The sequence below is a fragment of the Seriola dumerili genome, unplaced genomic scaffold, assembly GCF_002260705.1.
Source record: "Seriola dumerili isolate Sdu_G_001 unplaced genomic scaffold, Sdu_1.0 BDQW01000111.1, whole genome shotgun sequence".
Lineage (NCBI taxonomy): Eukaryota > Metazoa > Chordata > Actinopteri > Carangiformes > Carangidae > Seriola > Seriola dumerili.
In genome coordinates, this window is record NW_019174366.1 from 2,089,879 (window position 1) to 2,107,348 (window position 17,470).

Here is a 17,470-nt window from a genome sequence, read left to right on the forward strand (position 1 = left end):
GACTCGTCAGTTTCAGTCAACGTTGGAAAATAATGTAAAAATCTAAGTGAAACCAACAAATAAACTAAACAGAGCAAAAATTTCTAGAGGACAGAAATATAAATATTCAATTTTTTTCATCACAATCCGATACAGACATGTAATAAATGACATATATGTCCCTATATCAAGAGTCATGTTGCCATATATGTCACCTGTAAAGGGATATATTATTATCAAATATAGAAAGAGGATATAGGCTTATAACATATATGAAATACCCAAAGTCAAATTTATATATGTACATTAAAAATATCAATATGATTTTTTTATATGGTTATGTTGCGAAAATACTGTATATGTTGAATGATCTATTTAATTTATCTGCATACAAAGTTATTAAAACAACATACACAAAAAATTCAATATGCTTATATATTTTTTTGTTAATTTCTTATTATTGTCAATATATGAAAGTGAAATATAATATTTACATATATGTTTTTATTTTATATGTACATGTATTTCATGTATGCAAAATCAATATGTCTACATATATATTACATTTGCATATGGGAATGACAAAAATGGTTGAATCTGAATTGTTCTGTTGTGTTTTCAGCTGAGTCACTATCGTGGTTCTTCACTATCATCTTCCTCCAGTCAGCAGTTTACAGCTGCACAAGCACAGATATGACGACGATGATGATGATGATGGTCGTGGTCATGACAGCCTTGTGATGGCCGGTCATCAGACACATGAGCCTCCTCAGAGCTGGGTCAGTTACTGTGTCAAATACCGCACAGACAACTGTTGTCTCCAGTGCCGCCTCTCACACAACGCGTCGGACAAAGACTCAAAGCACGTGTGTTCTTGGTCACATGATCAACAACAGTTGCTTCAAGGGAAGTGAACTGTTGGGTTACAGCTGTAACACTAAAACTTTCACTGTTAGCCTCCTGCTATTACAATTGCTGCTGTTTGGCTAATTTCAAAGCTGCACCAGTCAATATTTTTACATGAGCAATGTGTTACATGACGTTTACTGTTACAGGTGTTGTTAACAGCATGAATGATTTAACCATTAATATCTGTGTATAAACAAGCCACTGACTTCCTAACAAGCTAATTAGCCAGCAAATGAATTAGCCTTGCGTTAGCCTTCAAGCAAGATGCCCAGCTGTGCTAACAATGCTAACGGGAGTGTATGCTAGCCACAGTTATTAAACCGGTATGCACTGTAGTCTCAGCTCCACACATGCCCCTCCTCTTTGCCCATTTCTGGATTAGCTGGGAGTTATGGGCAGAGTCAGACACTGCCAAGATGGCGGCAGCGGAGCAGCTCACTCTGAGCCTCAGAACCGCTCTTCAGAAACCTGTGGGTGACGTTACTGAGGCTACGTCCATCTTTCATTACTCTATAGTACCAGGCTGTAAAAATGTTTGTTTCTGCTGTAAAGTTGGACATTTTAACATGGGAGTCTATGGGGATTGACTCACTGTTGGAGCCAGACTCTAGTGGTTGATCAGAGGAACTGCAGCTCAGTGTTGGCTTCATTTTTCAGCCTGTCCAAAACACCCTTATGATTACTCTGAATGGCCATTATAACAATATGTACATTAAAACACTTTCAATTCAGCTTTTAGCCACAGTAACATGTTTGCAAAGATAATGAAGAACATTATTCTAATCCTTTGTCACAGTATAAGAAAATCATTGAAGTTATACAACAGTCCGTCCTTTGATGACATGTCATTCCATAGTATATGATGTTATGTGGAGTAAACTTAAAGGTCATTCATGTGACTTTACTGTAGACTGTTGCATCATAGTTGCAGGGACAGCATGATGTTCTGTGACCTTCTTAATATTGTGACATATGCTCTGGCTGCCTGTTGCCCTCTCTGTGCCTGTGACAGACGGCTCACAGGTGTTTGGCTTAGCCAGGCTATATTTACAAAGGTCATAGATGGAAGTGTGGGGCATGATATCAGCAGGGATCTGATTACTCCCCCAGTGGTAAATATCAAGTGCATGTCCCCACCATACCCACAATGAGTGATTGTCTCATGTTCAGTATTTTCTCTCAGGTGTTTATACAGTAAATATACATTGATACAGACAGGTGACAAATGAAAGGACCTGAAAAATGAGTGGAAAGAGCGTGCCAGTGCCCCCATCCACGATGTGAATCTGATCCTATGGCCTTACAGAGGTTGTGACCTCAATGTCATAAGTGCAGAAAATGTTCACCTTGTTCAGAACTACCAAATTAAAAATCTATATATCTACATATCTACATATACTGTAGAAAAAGACTGCATTGACCTTTATGAAGAGTGTTATTAAAAGTATACTTTAAACACAAAGTCTGTAACTTTGGTTTGGGTGATGTCATGAAATAGCGTGGCATCATGGGAGTTGTTGTCTTCACCACCATTACCGGCAGCTCCTCCTGGTTTGGATTCCTTCAGTGTCAGTTGAATTATATTAAAGTCAGTGTTTGAGCGACGCTGTACGGAGGACAGAGACTCAGGGAAGAGCTGGAGCTGAGATTGATGCTGACCTTTGTTCTGATTGTTTCTCTGATAACTTATGAAGCAGACGTTCAGCAGGTTTTTACCAGCAGCTGAATGATCCACAGAGGTGTCCTCCTCTCCATAACAAACACACCAGGGGATTAAAACCAGTAGAAACACTGAATAAAGCAGTTTGACTTTAAAACTCAGAGATTCAGCGACGTTCTTCAGTGACACAGGACAGGACGTCTCCAGCAGCTGGGAGCTGAGCTGTCTAACATTTCCTCAGCTTGTTTCTCTGATAACTTCAGATCCAGACGTCCGACGACTAAAATCCTTCATCTGGTTCAAATATAGACTGAAAACCACCAAGGTGTAAAAAGTGTATGTGGCTTAAAACTAGATAAAAATGTTGAACTTCTGTCAGACAAACACACTGACACATGATCACAGAGGATATGATGTCATTGACAGGCGACCAATGACACAAAGTGTTACCATGATTAAAATCACTGATTTCTCTGGTTTGAGAATTGATGGAAACATTTGGGAAAATGTAAGAACACAACTCAACAACATATAGAATATAGGTCTAATAGTTTTTAGATGTTTTCATGTGGAAAAGTTACAGACTATAACTTTAACTTTTATTCAAAACTATTTTGTCTCATCTGTCACCAGCTGCAGTAAAAATGCAGCTCAGGTTTCACATGACTCTTCCTCCAGTAATCAGGAGTAGACTGAGATTTATAAACATTGTTTTCTCACAGCTGAGGTTTCGTACCGCTTCTCAGTATCTTTATGTTCATTAATGTAATGAGGAAGTAGAACATAAACATGTTGACACTGGCCTTGTATACTGGTCAAATGTAGACTCATTGTACGTTGCAATGCCCTGGACTCCAAAACAGGAAGCACACCAACCAACGGGTGGCCTCAGCCTGCAGGCAGGAAGTGGATTGTTTAAGAATGACTTTACCTTGTAGTTACCACCATGACACCCTTCCACTCCAACCCCCACCTCTGACCTAACCCCCTGCTTTTCAGAGCTGTCACTGAACCACAGGCATCAGGAAATGCAACTCCCAGAATAGTTTCTAAGATAAACATAACATCACCATGACGGAGCTCTGGCAAAACACCAACTTTAAAAAACTGCTATTCCCAGATGTGGAGACTCCCGTCTGTTCTTCCGCCATTCTTGCCTTATTTTTACCCACCCAGATGCAGCTGTTTCCCAGGGTGCCAGCAGAGCTGAAGGGATGGAGGATGCTGACAGGGAGGGTTCAAGCCATTCAAGGAAACACGAAGGACTGACCTGGAAGCTGGGAGTGTTTCGTCATGTGGGGTCCCACAAGGCTCTATATTTGGCCTGAACATATCTTATTTGTATATGCTACCTTTTGTCATATTATTTATCTTTTCAAAATTATGTTCTATTGTTCTGAGCCCAGGAATTTTATATATATAAATATATATATATATATATATATATATGTGTGTGTGTGCGTGTGTTTATAAATAAATGTATATACTGTATATATGTATATATATATATTTAGCAATTCTGCACCTCGTGATTACCAACGTTCAGTGACAATTAAAGAAGTAGGTAGGTGGTAGGGTGGTGTAACTTTAATGCAGGACATCAGAGACCTGCAATTAGCAGCTTTTTTATTTAAACCTTTCATATTGTTTAATATTGTTTTCAGGTTGTTCATCTGTCCCATTCTCATGGACATGATATTTCAGGAACACCTCGACGGAACTTCTTCAAATTTGGCACAAACATTCACTAGGACTCAAAGATGAACTGATTGGAGTTTGGTGGTCAAAGGTCAAAGGTCAGTGTGACCTCACAAGACACTTTTTAGCCATACATACAACTGCGAGGCTTTGATTTCAGTTATAACTTATAACTCCAGTGGTTTAATGTTGTCCTTGTAGGTTTTCTTTTAATTTGACAATTCACTTGAATTCAAGTATTTTTACGTGCACTTACTAACAGACCTGAAGATGTGTCTCCGTCCTCTCAGTCAGTCCCGTCAGATTCTATGAAGAAACACTTTGCAGCACGTCTCTATTAGCACAGAAACAATATTTCTATGTTGACTTTATTTTTAAAATATCATTATTCTTACATTTATTGTTTTCTACTCCAGACAAGGAGTGTGATGAAGCCTGACATTCATGTATGCTACGCTGTGGAAAAGAATGATCATTGTGTTCTCTGATCATATCAGCATGTGCAGTGAGAAAAGACAGACAGCTGCCTAATGCAGCTCCAAAACAAAAGTCTTATTTCTGAGGTGCACGACTGATGTAAACAATCCTCCCTGCGATGTATTGAGTGTTTGGAACCAGATAAGACCACATTCAGTGACTGACCCAGTTCTCAGGACAGGTTATAAGAGAGCTGTGGTCAGAGCTGAGGTGAACTTTAAAGATCCAGGCCCAAAAATTTACTGCATCATCAAACTATAAAATGATCTGCAGTTATCAATAACCTGTATTCATAAAGACTGTGTCAAAAGGACAGAACAATATACAAACACTGCAAACTTTGTAAGCTCACAAAATGCTGATGACCTTTTTAACTTGTATTCTACACAAACCTCAGTTTGCTTGTGTTATAAAATACTGGAAGCATCAAGTTTCCTTCAGTTATGTAGAAGTGTAATTAAAGCTGTTTAAAACTGCACTAATCAGAAGTTGTAATGTGAGAGCAGTGATGCACAGAGAGACTCATCTCCTGACTTCGTGACTGGGGTTTAGCCTCTTTCAGCTCACTGATTTGGTTTTACGGCCAGCACCTGTAAACTGTTATTGTCAGCAGGCTCCAGCCACGGCCGGGTCATAGACAACTTTGCCAAGTAGTGTGAGGAGTCCTGCCTTCAACTGAACATATCGAAGACTAAAGATATGATAACTGACAATCAGTGACACAAAACTGAAACTGACTTTGAGGCAAATTACAAGACCATGTTGATCTTATTCTACCTGCTTTTATTGAATCAATTTGATCTTTTTCTCTGGTGTCATGGTTTGGAAATCTGTGTTTAAAGAGAAGGAATTCTCTGAATCAAATTGTTAAATGGTCCAGTCAGCTGACTGGTGAGTCACAGCTTAACCTAGCATCCCTGTCCACCAGACAGTTACAGCACAGAGCTGGCTCGACTTTAAATCACGACTCAGTGAATTTCAGCTTCTTGCTTCTGGACGAAGCAATGCTCTATTAAGTAATTAATTGATTTATCTTTATTGACCCATGTGGAGTTGTCTGTGCTGTGTGTTAAATATGTATGTGTAAGACTGATGAATCTCTTTACTGCAATCCATATATACCTGCGGGTACAAATACAGTAACCTACTTACCTACTTTGTTGAGTTTAGTCTCACCACTTTAAGACTCTCTGATGAAGCTGGTGTTCATTAACTGAAACAGCAGACAGTCAGAGAGCAGCTGGAGAACATGGTGGAGATATTTACCTGGTGGAGGTGTCACACAGATATTTCTTTTTTTCTTACAGTGGATGAAAACAGGATCCAGTTAGAGAGCGTGTTAGTTACAGCCTCCAGTTAAGAATAATTCAATCATATAAATTTGCAATTTTACACTTTTACTCTTTTACACCAATAATGATTCTGTATGAAATGAAAATGTAAATTGTTGATATGAGATCTTCAAAATAACTTTATCATTCATGGTGTGAACAGGATGTTTATCCGTGTTCTTGGAGGCAACATTATATTCCCAGCTGCTCTATGTGTCAGTGAGAGATTATAAATAGACTCAGAGCTAAACTGGAAAAGTCCCTCCAGCTGAAGGGGGCTCGTGACAGGGGGGCCTTTACCCGACAGGCTCACAGGTAATTTCTGTTTTGGATTTGGTTCTTAATAATATCCCTCAACATCATCTTCATGGGAACTCATGAGTAATCACTGTTTGTCTTTCTGTGAGGTGTGTGTACAGGCCTGACGAGTCACCTACAGCAGTCTGACTCAGGCAGCGAGAAAGTGTCTTATAACATTGTGTCTGTATATCTATTCTATAAAGTCTGTTTAAGAGAAGTCACTGTGATATTCACCTATAGGGACATACAGCAGCCTGAGGCCTCTAGCTAAACAACCGTTAGCTATCAGAAGATTTATGCTTGGGTGACTTTGGCTAAAGTTTCACATATCAACAGCATCCTGTTATTATTAGATTATCCTGCACAATCATTGTAGCTGGGACGTGTAAAGCAAATGGCTCTGTAACCGTTTGAGTTACGTCAAGCTCCCCACAATAAACTCTGGTGAAACAGGAAGTACTAAGTTTCAGGTGAAAAAGTAATTCCGTTAATGTTTTTAGTGATGAAATACAACAATGAATTTATTTAGATTTAATTATCAATCTTCTGATTATGATTTAACCTTTATTAAACAGAACATGCCTAGAAGTAATAACGTTATCTAATAAGATCAGACCAATATTTTTTTTTTAGTTCAGAGAATCTGTAGTAGCTGACAGACAGTGATTACATTTAGGATGAAATAATATTATATATATATAAAACATTTTTGCATATTGTAAAATTAGCGGTGATACCCCTTTCTTTTTGCTCTTTTTATTTGTGTGTTTTCAGATGATTCGTGTTACATTTTTTTTCATGTTTTATAAATAGTAGTATCTTGTAATCTTGCATAGTATGGGCCAGATATTTATCATGACATGGAAATAAAGACCTAATATATACCTATAATATTCTTCAATTCATAACTTACAGTGTTTTATAAGCTCCAGTATTGTTAGACTCAAAATGTTAAATTTATCTACTTTGAGGCCAGTTTATAATAATTAGCCTTCATTTCCCAGAGTTCTATATGTGGAGAGAACCTTGGATTTTACATCATAGTAAAACTGTTTAACTCAAATGCCTCTGGTGTGAACCCGGACGTTTTGCTCCTAGTCCACACCTCTGCTTCTGTGATTAACTGCATTTAACAAGGCTTTTATTTTGAAAGTTGTAACCATACGTGTTCCGGTGTATCGCGTTTAGTTTGACGCTGAGCTTTGACGTGAGGCGTGTGTTTGTTTTGCAGCCTGTCTGAGGACTGGACGCCGGTGAGGAGCGGGTCACACGCCGCTAGAGAGGAGCTGTCAGCGGAGCAGGTGGAGTTTCTCCGGTGAAGTACCAGCAGAGGGACACGGACGCGGCGACACACGTTTCCTCCGGGTTAATGTCGGTTTATCACGTCTTTGAGAGAGAGTTATTCGACAGGTCCGACCATGACTTCGGTGTGGAAGCGGCTCCAGCGGGTCGGAAAGAAAGCGTCCAAGTTCCAGTTCGCTGCCTCCTTTCAAGAACTGATGGTGGAGTGCACAAATAAATGGTAAGTGATGTTATAACACTTTATTTATCTGACACACAGGACAGGTGCTGTGTTTATATAACGTGTTCTCTCCGGGTGTTAAAGGGACTTACCGCCTTAAGAGCAAGTGATGCCAAACTCCATCCAATATCAACATTTTTCTTTTGGTAAACTTATATACGCCACAAAACAAAATGGCAGACGTTCACAGTCATGTCAGGATGTTGCTGTTTTGAAAATGTACATCTTGAGTTCAACACGCAGTCTGGTGGATTTTTATCAGAGTCTGGTGACGCTCCTTGGTAAAGAACCATATTTTTCTCCAGAGAGAGAGCACGCCCCATCACTTCCGCGTTTTCTTTCGTTCTTTTTCTTTTTTCTTTTTTAATATTCAGCCTATGTAGTTGTTACTATGTGGTATAGCATTCGGTTTATTAGGACTCATGACTGGAAAAGTAACCAGGCTGTGAGGATGAGTGATAATCTCTAAGGCCAGTTAGAGGAGAGAGGATGTGGTCATCAGCACCATCAGCACCAGCAGCAGGGCTGCAGCCAGGATTTTTAACAATGAGGTCATAAATTCTACTTCCCCCCATAGGCCACCCCAAGAAAATTTCTGACTAGTCACTGTGGCTGTATTAGCCTGGGCTAGAGTATTATCTCTACTCAGTTTTACATGTTTACTTCTATTGATTTATTTACTTTAGTGATGCAAAAAAAAAAACAAACAAACAAAAAAAAACCACCTGAATTGCAATTAAACAAATAAGTAAAAACTAATTTACCCACGTTGACACATGGCCCTGGGTGTATGAGAACTGTAAGAGCAGTGACCCACTTTGCTCAGTTGGTAATCTGCCCACAACAGAGTCACGCTCCTCCAATGTGTCAGCTTAGTGTTTGGTATCTGGTTTGAACTGCTGAAACAATTAACTGATTAGTCAGTCGACAGAAAATTGACAACAATTTTGAATGATGACGTAAGAGTAAAATGATTTGTTTATTTTCTGGTTCCAGCTCTTCCATTGCTGCTTCTCTGTTTTACTTTGGCTTTTAAATTGATTTGTAGACATCACTCATGGTTGGATTTATTGTTTGGCCCCTGATAAACTGTCCCCTACAAATGTATTAATGAATATGCTCCATTTCAACAAGATATCAACTAAGGTGGTTATTTGACACAGGGCTCTACAATGACTAAAAACCAAGTGATGCACACTGAACCCAGGGCTTTAAGCCTCTAAGGGTCTGGGGCCCCAGAGCAGTTGTTGTGCCATGTTAGTTATTGATGTCACTTTAATGTCACCTTGGGCTCTGGGAAGTTGTGATGGATGTTTATTGAGCTAAACTGTCATAGCTGAGGTCGCATGAGGAAATTTTGTCTAACTGTACCTCTTTGAATTGTCATTCATTACCTCTGCAATAAATGATATTATTGTTTTATTATTGTCAAGACCATTTCATGCCGCTGATACAATGATAATATAACAGCATAATAATACAAGTACACTGATCCAAAGAACAATTAACTTTTAATTCTTAAGATTTTTTACATAACATTACATACATCCAATATTTACAATTAGAATTGGAAAGTGACAAAAATATTAAAATATCCTGAATAATATTAAAACAAAGTCGACATACTTGTTTGTTGTGTTAATGGGTTCTCAGTGTTTCCCACAGGAAGAGAATTTACTTGTGGTGGTGGGAGGGGCAGCGTGTGACTGATGCAGTTTAGAAGGGGAGAGTGTAACTAGGCCTGGGCCAATTTTCGATAATATTTGTATTTCACTACATTTCCTGCCATATGCAATATATTTCATCAGTTAGGAATTTTTATTTTTTTTTATTTTTGCAGTTGTGCACAGTCTGCTCTGCTGCTGAGTCCGACCCTCATTTCACTGCTTTGCTAACTGTACATTGTACCTTGGCATGTGACAAATATACTGACTGTTGTTTAGTGACAGCATCACTTATACCTGAAACATAAAGTACAATAATGTAATTATGTATTGTACTGGAACAAAAAACTATGTAAAATATAAAACACAACAATATAATTCTATTATAAAATACGATAATATCGTATATCGTGATATTTGGGCTGGACTGTATCAGGGATTAAATTTTGAATATTGCTCAAACCTAAGTGTATGCATATTATTTTTTGTAGCTACAACTTACAGATGTCCCCTAAATGTATCACATGCAGACCTGCAGTCGATGCTTTAATTTCAGATTTTCCTAAAAACGCCTCACATCCAGGCTGTTGGTAAATGCACAAAGAAGTCCCCAGTTACTGCATTGTTTGCAACTGAAACAGGTGTGTGACCACAAATTGAAAAGAGAGTTTGAAAACAGTGAAATAAGATGTTGTAGTGTAAGATGTAAGTGATTTAAGTCCCGCCCACTTTTAAAATCTGACACAGAGAGCAGACGAAAGGTCAGAAGCAGCGCGACCGCAGATGACATCAAAACATGTCTCAACATCATTTTTTTCTGTTTATTTGGCACTGTGAAAAGTAGAGTTAGATTAAACCTCTGGGTCCTGGTAAAAAAAACACAGGGGTCCTTATCCTGATGGTCATGATATAAGTCAGAATCCTCAGTGACCACTTAGGCCTCACTGTGTGTTGCTCTGTTAGTGTTTGAGCTAATGGTCTGACAGCTTCGGTCTCGGTGCGGCAGGAGTTCCATCATCCATTACTCACGGTGCAGTCAGCATGTGTTTCCACTCTTCCAGCCCTGGCTTGTTTAGTGGCCCACCTTCCTGTCTCTCTGTTTATGCAATCTCCAAGACTTATCATACACACCGACCAGTATCAGCATGTTTCTGCTCCTGGTCCCGTCGTGTGTGTTTAACCACAGGGTGTAAGAACTGATACCCTTTGCCTGTTCTGTACTACAGTTATGATCCACACGTAGACAACAGTAAATGATAATATGTATGGTGAAGTGAGGGTGGTTGTTTATTTTTCTAGAGGGATCTCTGAGCTGAAGGTCTTAAGTGTGGTTTCTTAAGGTGGTTTTAAGCATTTCTTGCGTTTTCTTGGCGGATCCTAAGAGACTTGTTTTCTGGCTTTCTTGTCAGTTTCCACCAGGAAAAGAAAAAAAAAAACAAATTAAATATGAACAATGACAATTAAAATACTCATTGTCAAGTCAAAATTATGACTCACAAAGTCAAGAAAAGAGGTAAAAAAAAATCCAATTAGTCAAATTGAATTCCATCAAATTCCTCCGTCATAACTTGTATGCTACAAGAGAACGGTGATCCTTGGCGGACCCCTGCTTCCAGTGGACGCTGTGGACAAAGGTCTGGCTATCCACCCGGGAATCCCGCAAACTTGCTCCCCCTTTCACTGGCCCGTTCCCCATCTCGAGGGTTATCAATCCATGTGCAGTTCGACTTTCCATGATCACGAGGACTCATCCCACCTTCCAGGTCTGTCAGGTTCTTTTTTCCCTCCTCTCTGATCTGCCTCTTGTTCTTTTTGCCTTTAATCAACATCTCCTGTTGGCTGCAGACCCACTTACCTCACAGGTACCTCAGTGATCCTGCCACCTGCATAACCTGACCTCCCCGCCCACCTGCACACCTGTTACTCATTACCTCATTACCCTCTTAGTATATATACTAATTTACTAATTTAGCAAATTTCTCTTGATCATCTTTAAGATGTTTCTACACCTGACTGCACAGTCAAGAAAATGAAGGGGTCTGAATGCGCTCATATACTGTATGTATGTAGTAAGTAAACACTCTGGCTCAGTATTTAGCAATGACTGAGCAGCTCATAAATTTTACTTAAAGGCACAAACTAACAAATTGACTCACTGTTGGAGCCAGGCTCCCGTGGTCATTGGAGGAACTGCAGTTTTTGGTTCTTCAGTGTTGGCTTCATCTTTCATCTCTGGCTGTTGCTGCTTGATTTATACAAGATCCGAATGGGCACCCTCAAGAGTGTCTGGTCATAGGGAGCAGGGAGATGGAACCTTTTCTTAAAAATGAGGATAAAGGCGGACATATTCAGACGGTCTCTTTAGAAAGATGTTAATAGTGCTGCACTTGGTTGTTCACATGAAAAGAGCCATAAATAGATGTGTAACAAAAGAAAAAAAGAGTAGTTCAAACCCAGTGTACTTTCTCACCTCCAAACAATCTGATGTTGGAAAGCTGCAGAGAGCGTGTTTCTGAAGCTATCTGACAGTTCTGATGAAGCAAACTGAACTTTTATTACTATTTATTGGTGGACAACACCCATGTGCAGTCACTTCCTGGAGTCCTACAGTCCTAAAAAGAAGCATGGGTTTGTCAGGGGTTCGCGGGAAATAACTCTCACTGGTGACGTATGGCATCACAAACAGTGCACTTGTGTTTTCAACAGCCTATGAAAAGAATGTGTAAAATGTGGATCAGCTGGACGGGCGGTCTCCCTGAACTGATTAGCAAAAAGCGCTTCCGTTGAGACTAGAGGAGAATCAAGAGAGTGGAGGCCGTCTGGGAAAACTCCCTCAAACACCTCCTACTGATGAAAACAAACACTTGAGTCATTTACAGGCACCAGGCCTGATGTGAAGTGTGTTACCTGTGTGTGACATTTACTCTCTCCTGTTCTCAGCAAACCACTAATCTGCAGACCACAGGAGCAAAAAACACTGTAGTACACTTGTAGGTCAGCCTGTTGCAACAACACTAAAACACGTCTGTGATAAATAGTGCAGCAGGTGGAGGATTGCTATTAAGCCTCTGTGAAGTTCAGCGTGACAGGCGTCTATTTCTGTTCTGTCTCTCACTCTCTCTGTTCTCTCCAGCCCAGACTCTGTTGTCACTACAGTTTGACCAGCAGGCCAATAAGACAATACTCATTCAATACGTTTGGGATTGAACCAATGCTAGAAGTAGATGTGTAAGGATAACTCTGGTTTATTATAATGTGGCTTTTAATTTTCAGACTTGTACTTGATGTAAACATGATCCAAACCAGTTTCATTTGAGGTGAAACTGAAAGAAACAAGAACCTGAAATGTCTTTAAACTGTGCTGGATTTTGACAGCAGTCATTGGGTAAAGGCCTGAGCATGACTGACACAAGAGTATTTATAGTCAGGCTTTGCTGAAGTCAAGCTGGGTGAAAAGTCTGCTGTCACCAGTCAAGCTTCCATCCAAATGAATACATGTTCTCAGAAGTTTAATAATACCTGAAAAAGAAAATGTGAATTAATCTGTGTTTGCATCCACTGCACTGAATATTAGGAGATGGTTCTTCAAGATAAACAGCTGACAGCTCTCATCCTCCAGTCGGTGACATTAAACTGAGGTCATGAGAATGAGGTCATTAAAAGAGCAAGAGAAAAGCTGAAATAGTGAAAAACCACATGCAGACATGGAGAGTAGATCTTCAAGATCTTCAGTGACCCAGGTGGGTTTGTATACATAACCCTGTTGTGTTATGTATACAAATGTACACATAATGTTTACAATTATTTTCTACAGCCTCTTGCTGTCACCGTCCAACCAGATTCAGGTGTGAAAACAGGGTGAAAATCTGCCCACACATCTGCCAAGTGATACCGAGTCTGACACAGAGTGTGACGATTTTATTGAACCCATGCGGCTTGCTTCTCTATGCATTATCTATTTAACTGTAATTCCAGACCCCTTTGCTGCTAATACCATGTTCACTCCACCCATCTGAAACAGTATGACATATAGTGAGTTTGTTATTGCACAGTGTGTAGGGCTTTTAGCAGTGTTGTCATGTTCCCTTGTTCTAATGATGAACTTACACTAGTCACAACTTCTTGTCTTCACCAACCAAAACCACGCAAATAAGAGCCAAGCTGTTAAACAATCTACCAAAGAAAACTTTCAACAGTATCTCATGGTATTCCTCCTGCATATGGAGTTTGCTCAGTTGCCATCACTCACAGAGGCACACCATCAGGAGAGGCAAACCAGGTAAATGTTTGGGGCCCTGAAGAGGAAAAGGGGCCTCTGATGGCCCCTCATATAGGCACATTTTGGAATGACAACTATAAACCCCCTTAAACCTCCCATAAAGACACTAGTGCAGTGCACTGATGCTGCCCCAAAACATCCCTAAACGGGCCCCTGATGATGTGTGCTGTAGCTAGCATGTAGCATGTGAGACATTCAGGGAACGTGTACATTGTAGCATCTGCAAATATTCTGCATTTGAGGCGTTTAGAGGACATCTGTAAATTGTAGCAGCTACTGAGTCTGTTTGTGAGGCGTTTAGGGGGCATCTGTAAATTGTATCATCTACTGATAGTCTGCATGTGAGGCATTTAGGAGATGTCTGTAAATTTTATGGTCTGCCAAGTGTCTGCATTCGGGCGGGTGGATGTGGATGTTTCTTTGATGGGCTTGGATGGGGCTCTTTGCCTGGGGGCCCCCAGAGTCTAGGATCGCCACTGATAACCCCACGACAAGTGTTCCAAGTTCAAGAACTTTCATGGTGACCTATGATAAATACAGATATACTGTTTTAATACTGTTTCAACTCCTTTTACCGACCACACAAATCACAGATAATGGGTTCCGTGGTCATATTTTATATACTAATAATCTTTACATTGTCTGTGATTTATACACAGTAGCTCATAGCCTCAGTGTATACAGTGTTAGTGTGTACAGTGTAAGTGTGTACAGCCTCAGTGTATACAGTGTTAGTGTGTACAGTGTAAGTGTATAAAGTATTAGTGTATACAGTGTATAGTGTGCACACAACAAGCTGCTAAAAAGTCTGAGTCAAATCTCTGGATTCAAAGTGATGGATGGGGTGTCCTACATCCACCCACACACATGCAGACTATTGGCAGACCCTAAAATTTACAGATGTCCCCTAAATGCCTCACAAGCAGCAGAGGCCCCATTTCCCTAGTTTGCCTCTTCTGATGGTGAGCAAACTCCATATGCAGGAGGAATAGTTTTTGGAAAGAGAACAGGAAGTCTCTCACTACTCAAAATACGTATATGTATTTGCAGTGTTTTCAGTATCTTGATACTCTCTCTCTCTCTCTCTCTCTCTCTCTCTCTCTCTCTCTCTCACACACACACACACACACATCCAAGCGGAGATGTTTATCCTCAGGAGTCACACTTTCTATCAGTGTCACAAGGTTTTCATTTTCTCGTCCCAAGCTCCTCCCCTCAGTGTGTTGTCAGCACACAGATGAGTGTGTGTGTCTGTGCTCTGTCGATTGTCTTTTACAAACCATCATGTCCTGGGTCCCTGCTCTTCCTCTGACCCTGTCATCAGACTGAAATGAAATTAGATGATAATTAACTTATTGCCGTGGTGACAGCGGGTCGATGCAGCCATAAAACAACAGCAAGAGGACACATAATAAAAGAAAATAAGTACGTACATGATTAGTAGTGTATTCTAGCCACGGTATGGCTCAGTTCACCACTTTAGTGCCAACTGAAATATCTTAGCAACTGTTATATGGAATACTGTGAAATTTTGTGCAGATGTTTATGGTCCCCATATGAATAATCCTACTAACAACTGTGATCCCCTGATGTTTCCTTTGGTTCCACCATGAGGTTTACAGTTGTGATTTTGGTCCAAAGTCATGACAAATTATTGGATTGATTGCCTTGATTTGGTCCAGACCTTTGTGTTTTCCACAGGATGAATTGGAATAACTTTGGTGATCTCCTGAATTTTCTAGTGCTCCATCAGATGAGAATTTTAACTAGCGTAGTATTTTGACTTCTGTTCAAATACCTGCAACTTTAATGGCAGTTCCACTCACCTTAGCTGCTATTCAGTAAATGTTACTGTACTAGTCCACTAAACTGAGATAGTGACCACATTAAACATGAGTTTCTAAATGATGTTAACTTTGTCACTTTGAGCATGTTTGCATACTAATGTTAGCATTTAGCTCTGAACAATTATTTGCCTAATATACAGCCAGACAGACCTGCTGGCTGTAGACTACAGGCAAGGCAAGTTTATTCACACAGCACCATTTAGACACAAGGTAATTCAAAGTGCTTTACAGAGGCATGGAAATACATTACAAATAAAGATGACATTAAAATTGCATTGAAAAACAATAAAAACAAATTTGAATAAATAATAAACATTTAAAGGTCCGATACTTTATACTTCTCCTGTGTTTTATTTGAAGTGTTGATCCATAAGAAGAATATTTGTCATTTTAAGAACCAAAAACCATCTCAATGTAGTTTTACATCTCCTCTCTCAGGCTTCTCTCAAGAGCTCTGGACAACAGCTCAGTGAGCCAATCAGAAGAGATGAGGCTCTTAGCCTCTCTTCTGATTGGCTGACTGTTTTCTGAGTGATCCAGTAAAAATCTAGCAGATTTCAGGTAAACACTCAGAGAAACCAAATCCTGCAAGGTTGGATGGTGGGTCCAGGTGGCTTGGGGCATGACTGACGGCGGCGACTGCTTTGTTGTGACATCACAAAGTTCCTGAAGTCCTGACGGCTGGTTTTAAGGCTCAGTTTCTGAATACAGGCTGTGTGCATTTCTCTGTGGACTGAGGCTTTGATACTTTCACAGTATTAATATAGAATCAGACCTGCTTTGTAATCAAACAACACATGGACATCTGCCTTTAGACTATATGGACCTTTAAAAAGGACATGTTAAGATTGCATGAAATTGAAAACTTTCTCTTCACTCTCGGCTCTGAGGCTCTACCTAACCTCTTTTTCTGACAGACACAAATGCAGTACAGGTTTTGATGATACGAGGGTCAGCCTATTTGAGCAACCCCAAAAAATTTTCCATACTGGTGCAACCTCACTGTGGGTTTTATCTGCATCAGGCACAACCCAAAGTTTCCCTCAGAATTAACCACCCTCCTCAGTGGTTAAAACACACACACACACACACACACACACACACACACACACACACACACACACACACACACACACACACACACACACACACACACCACAGACTGAGTAAACTGAGTAAAACCCTTAAGTAAACCTGTCCCAGGTGACCTGAGGGGTCTGAGGGCTTCATAGTGTACGAGTAGATCAGAGATGTTTTTAGAATGGACTACCAGGATGCATCCAAATTCACTCACTGTATATTTACTTTTTGCTCTTTTATTTGAGAGTCCAAATTCTCAGTGTGAAATTTATACACGTTGTAGTGCCACCAGAAATGGCCACATTGCAATGAAAAAGTAGCGTTCAAGTACACTGATATCTACACTCAGCTTTAGTGAGTGTTCAAAATAACTGACTCAGAAATGTCAACACCTCAATATTCCTGCTCTGAAGAGTCTTTATGATGTAGGACACAGTGGCAGACAGCACCAGAATCAGTACAGTAGGTGTAGTGATGAAAGATAGAAACACTGATGTTATTTGTGCTCTGCTGTGATTTCAGGCAACCAGACAAACTGAGAGTGGTGTGGATCAGGAGGAGCAGACGTCACAGCACAAAGGTAAGAGAGATAGAAGACTCAACATTCAAAATGGCCTCTACATGGCTTTAGGGGTAGAAATAAAATTCTATGAAATACGTTCTGGATTTAATGGGGTTCAAAAGGAAAAACTTTGTATTCAAAGAATGCTCTGCAGAGACTTAA

The 17,470-nt window shown here is 40.0% G+C and overlaps 1 protein-coding gene across 2 annotated transcripts in view; it reads left to right on the plus strand.

The window, feature by feature from the left end:
* The first annotated feature begins 7,608 nt into the window (after positions 1 to 7,608).
* The window catches only part of LOC111223609 (EH domain-binding protein 1-like protein 1), a 44,225-nt gene continuing 34,363 nt past the window's right edge, over positions 7,609 to 17,470 (plus strand). For both annotated transcript variants that reach the window (XM_022747821.1, XM_022747822.1), the window contains exons 1-2: positions 7,609 to 7,876; positions 17,269 to 17,326. In XM_022747821.1, coding sequence (XP_022603542.1) covers positions 7,773 to 7,876; positions 17,269 to 17,326 — 162 coding nt within the window. In that variant the 5' untranslated portion in view covers positions 7,609 to 7,772. The remainder of the gene's footprint in view (positions 7,877 to 17,268; positions 17,327 to 17,470) is intronic.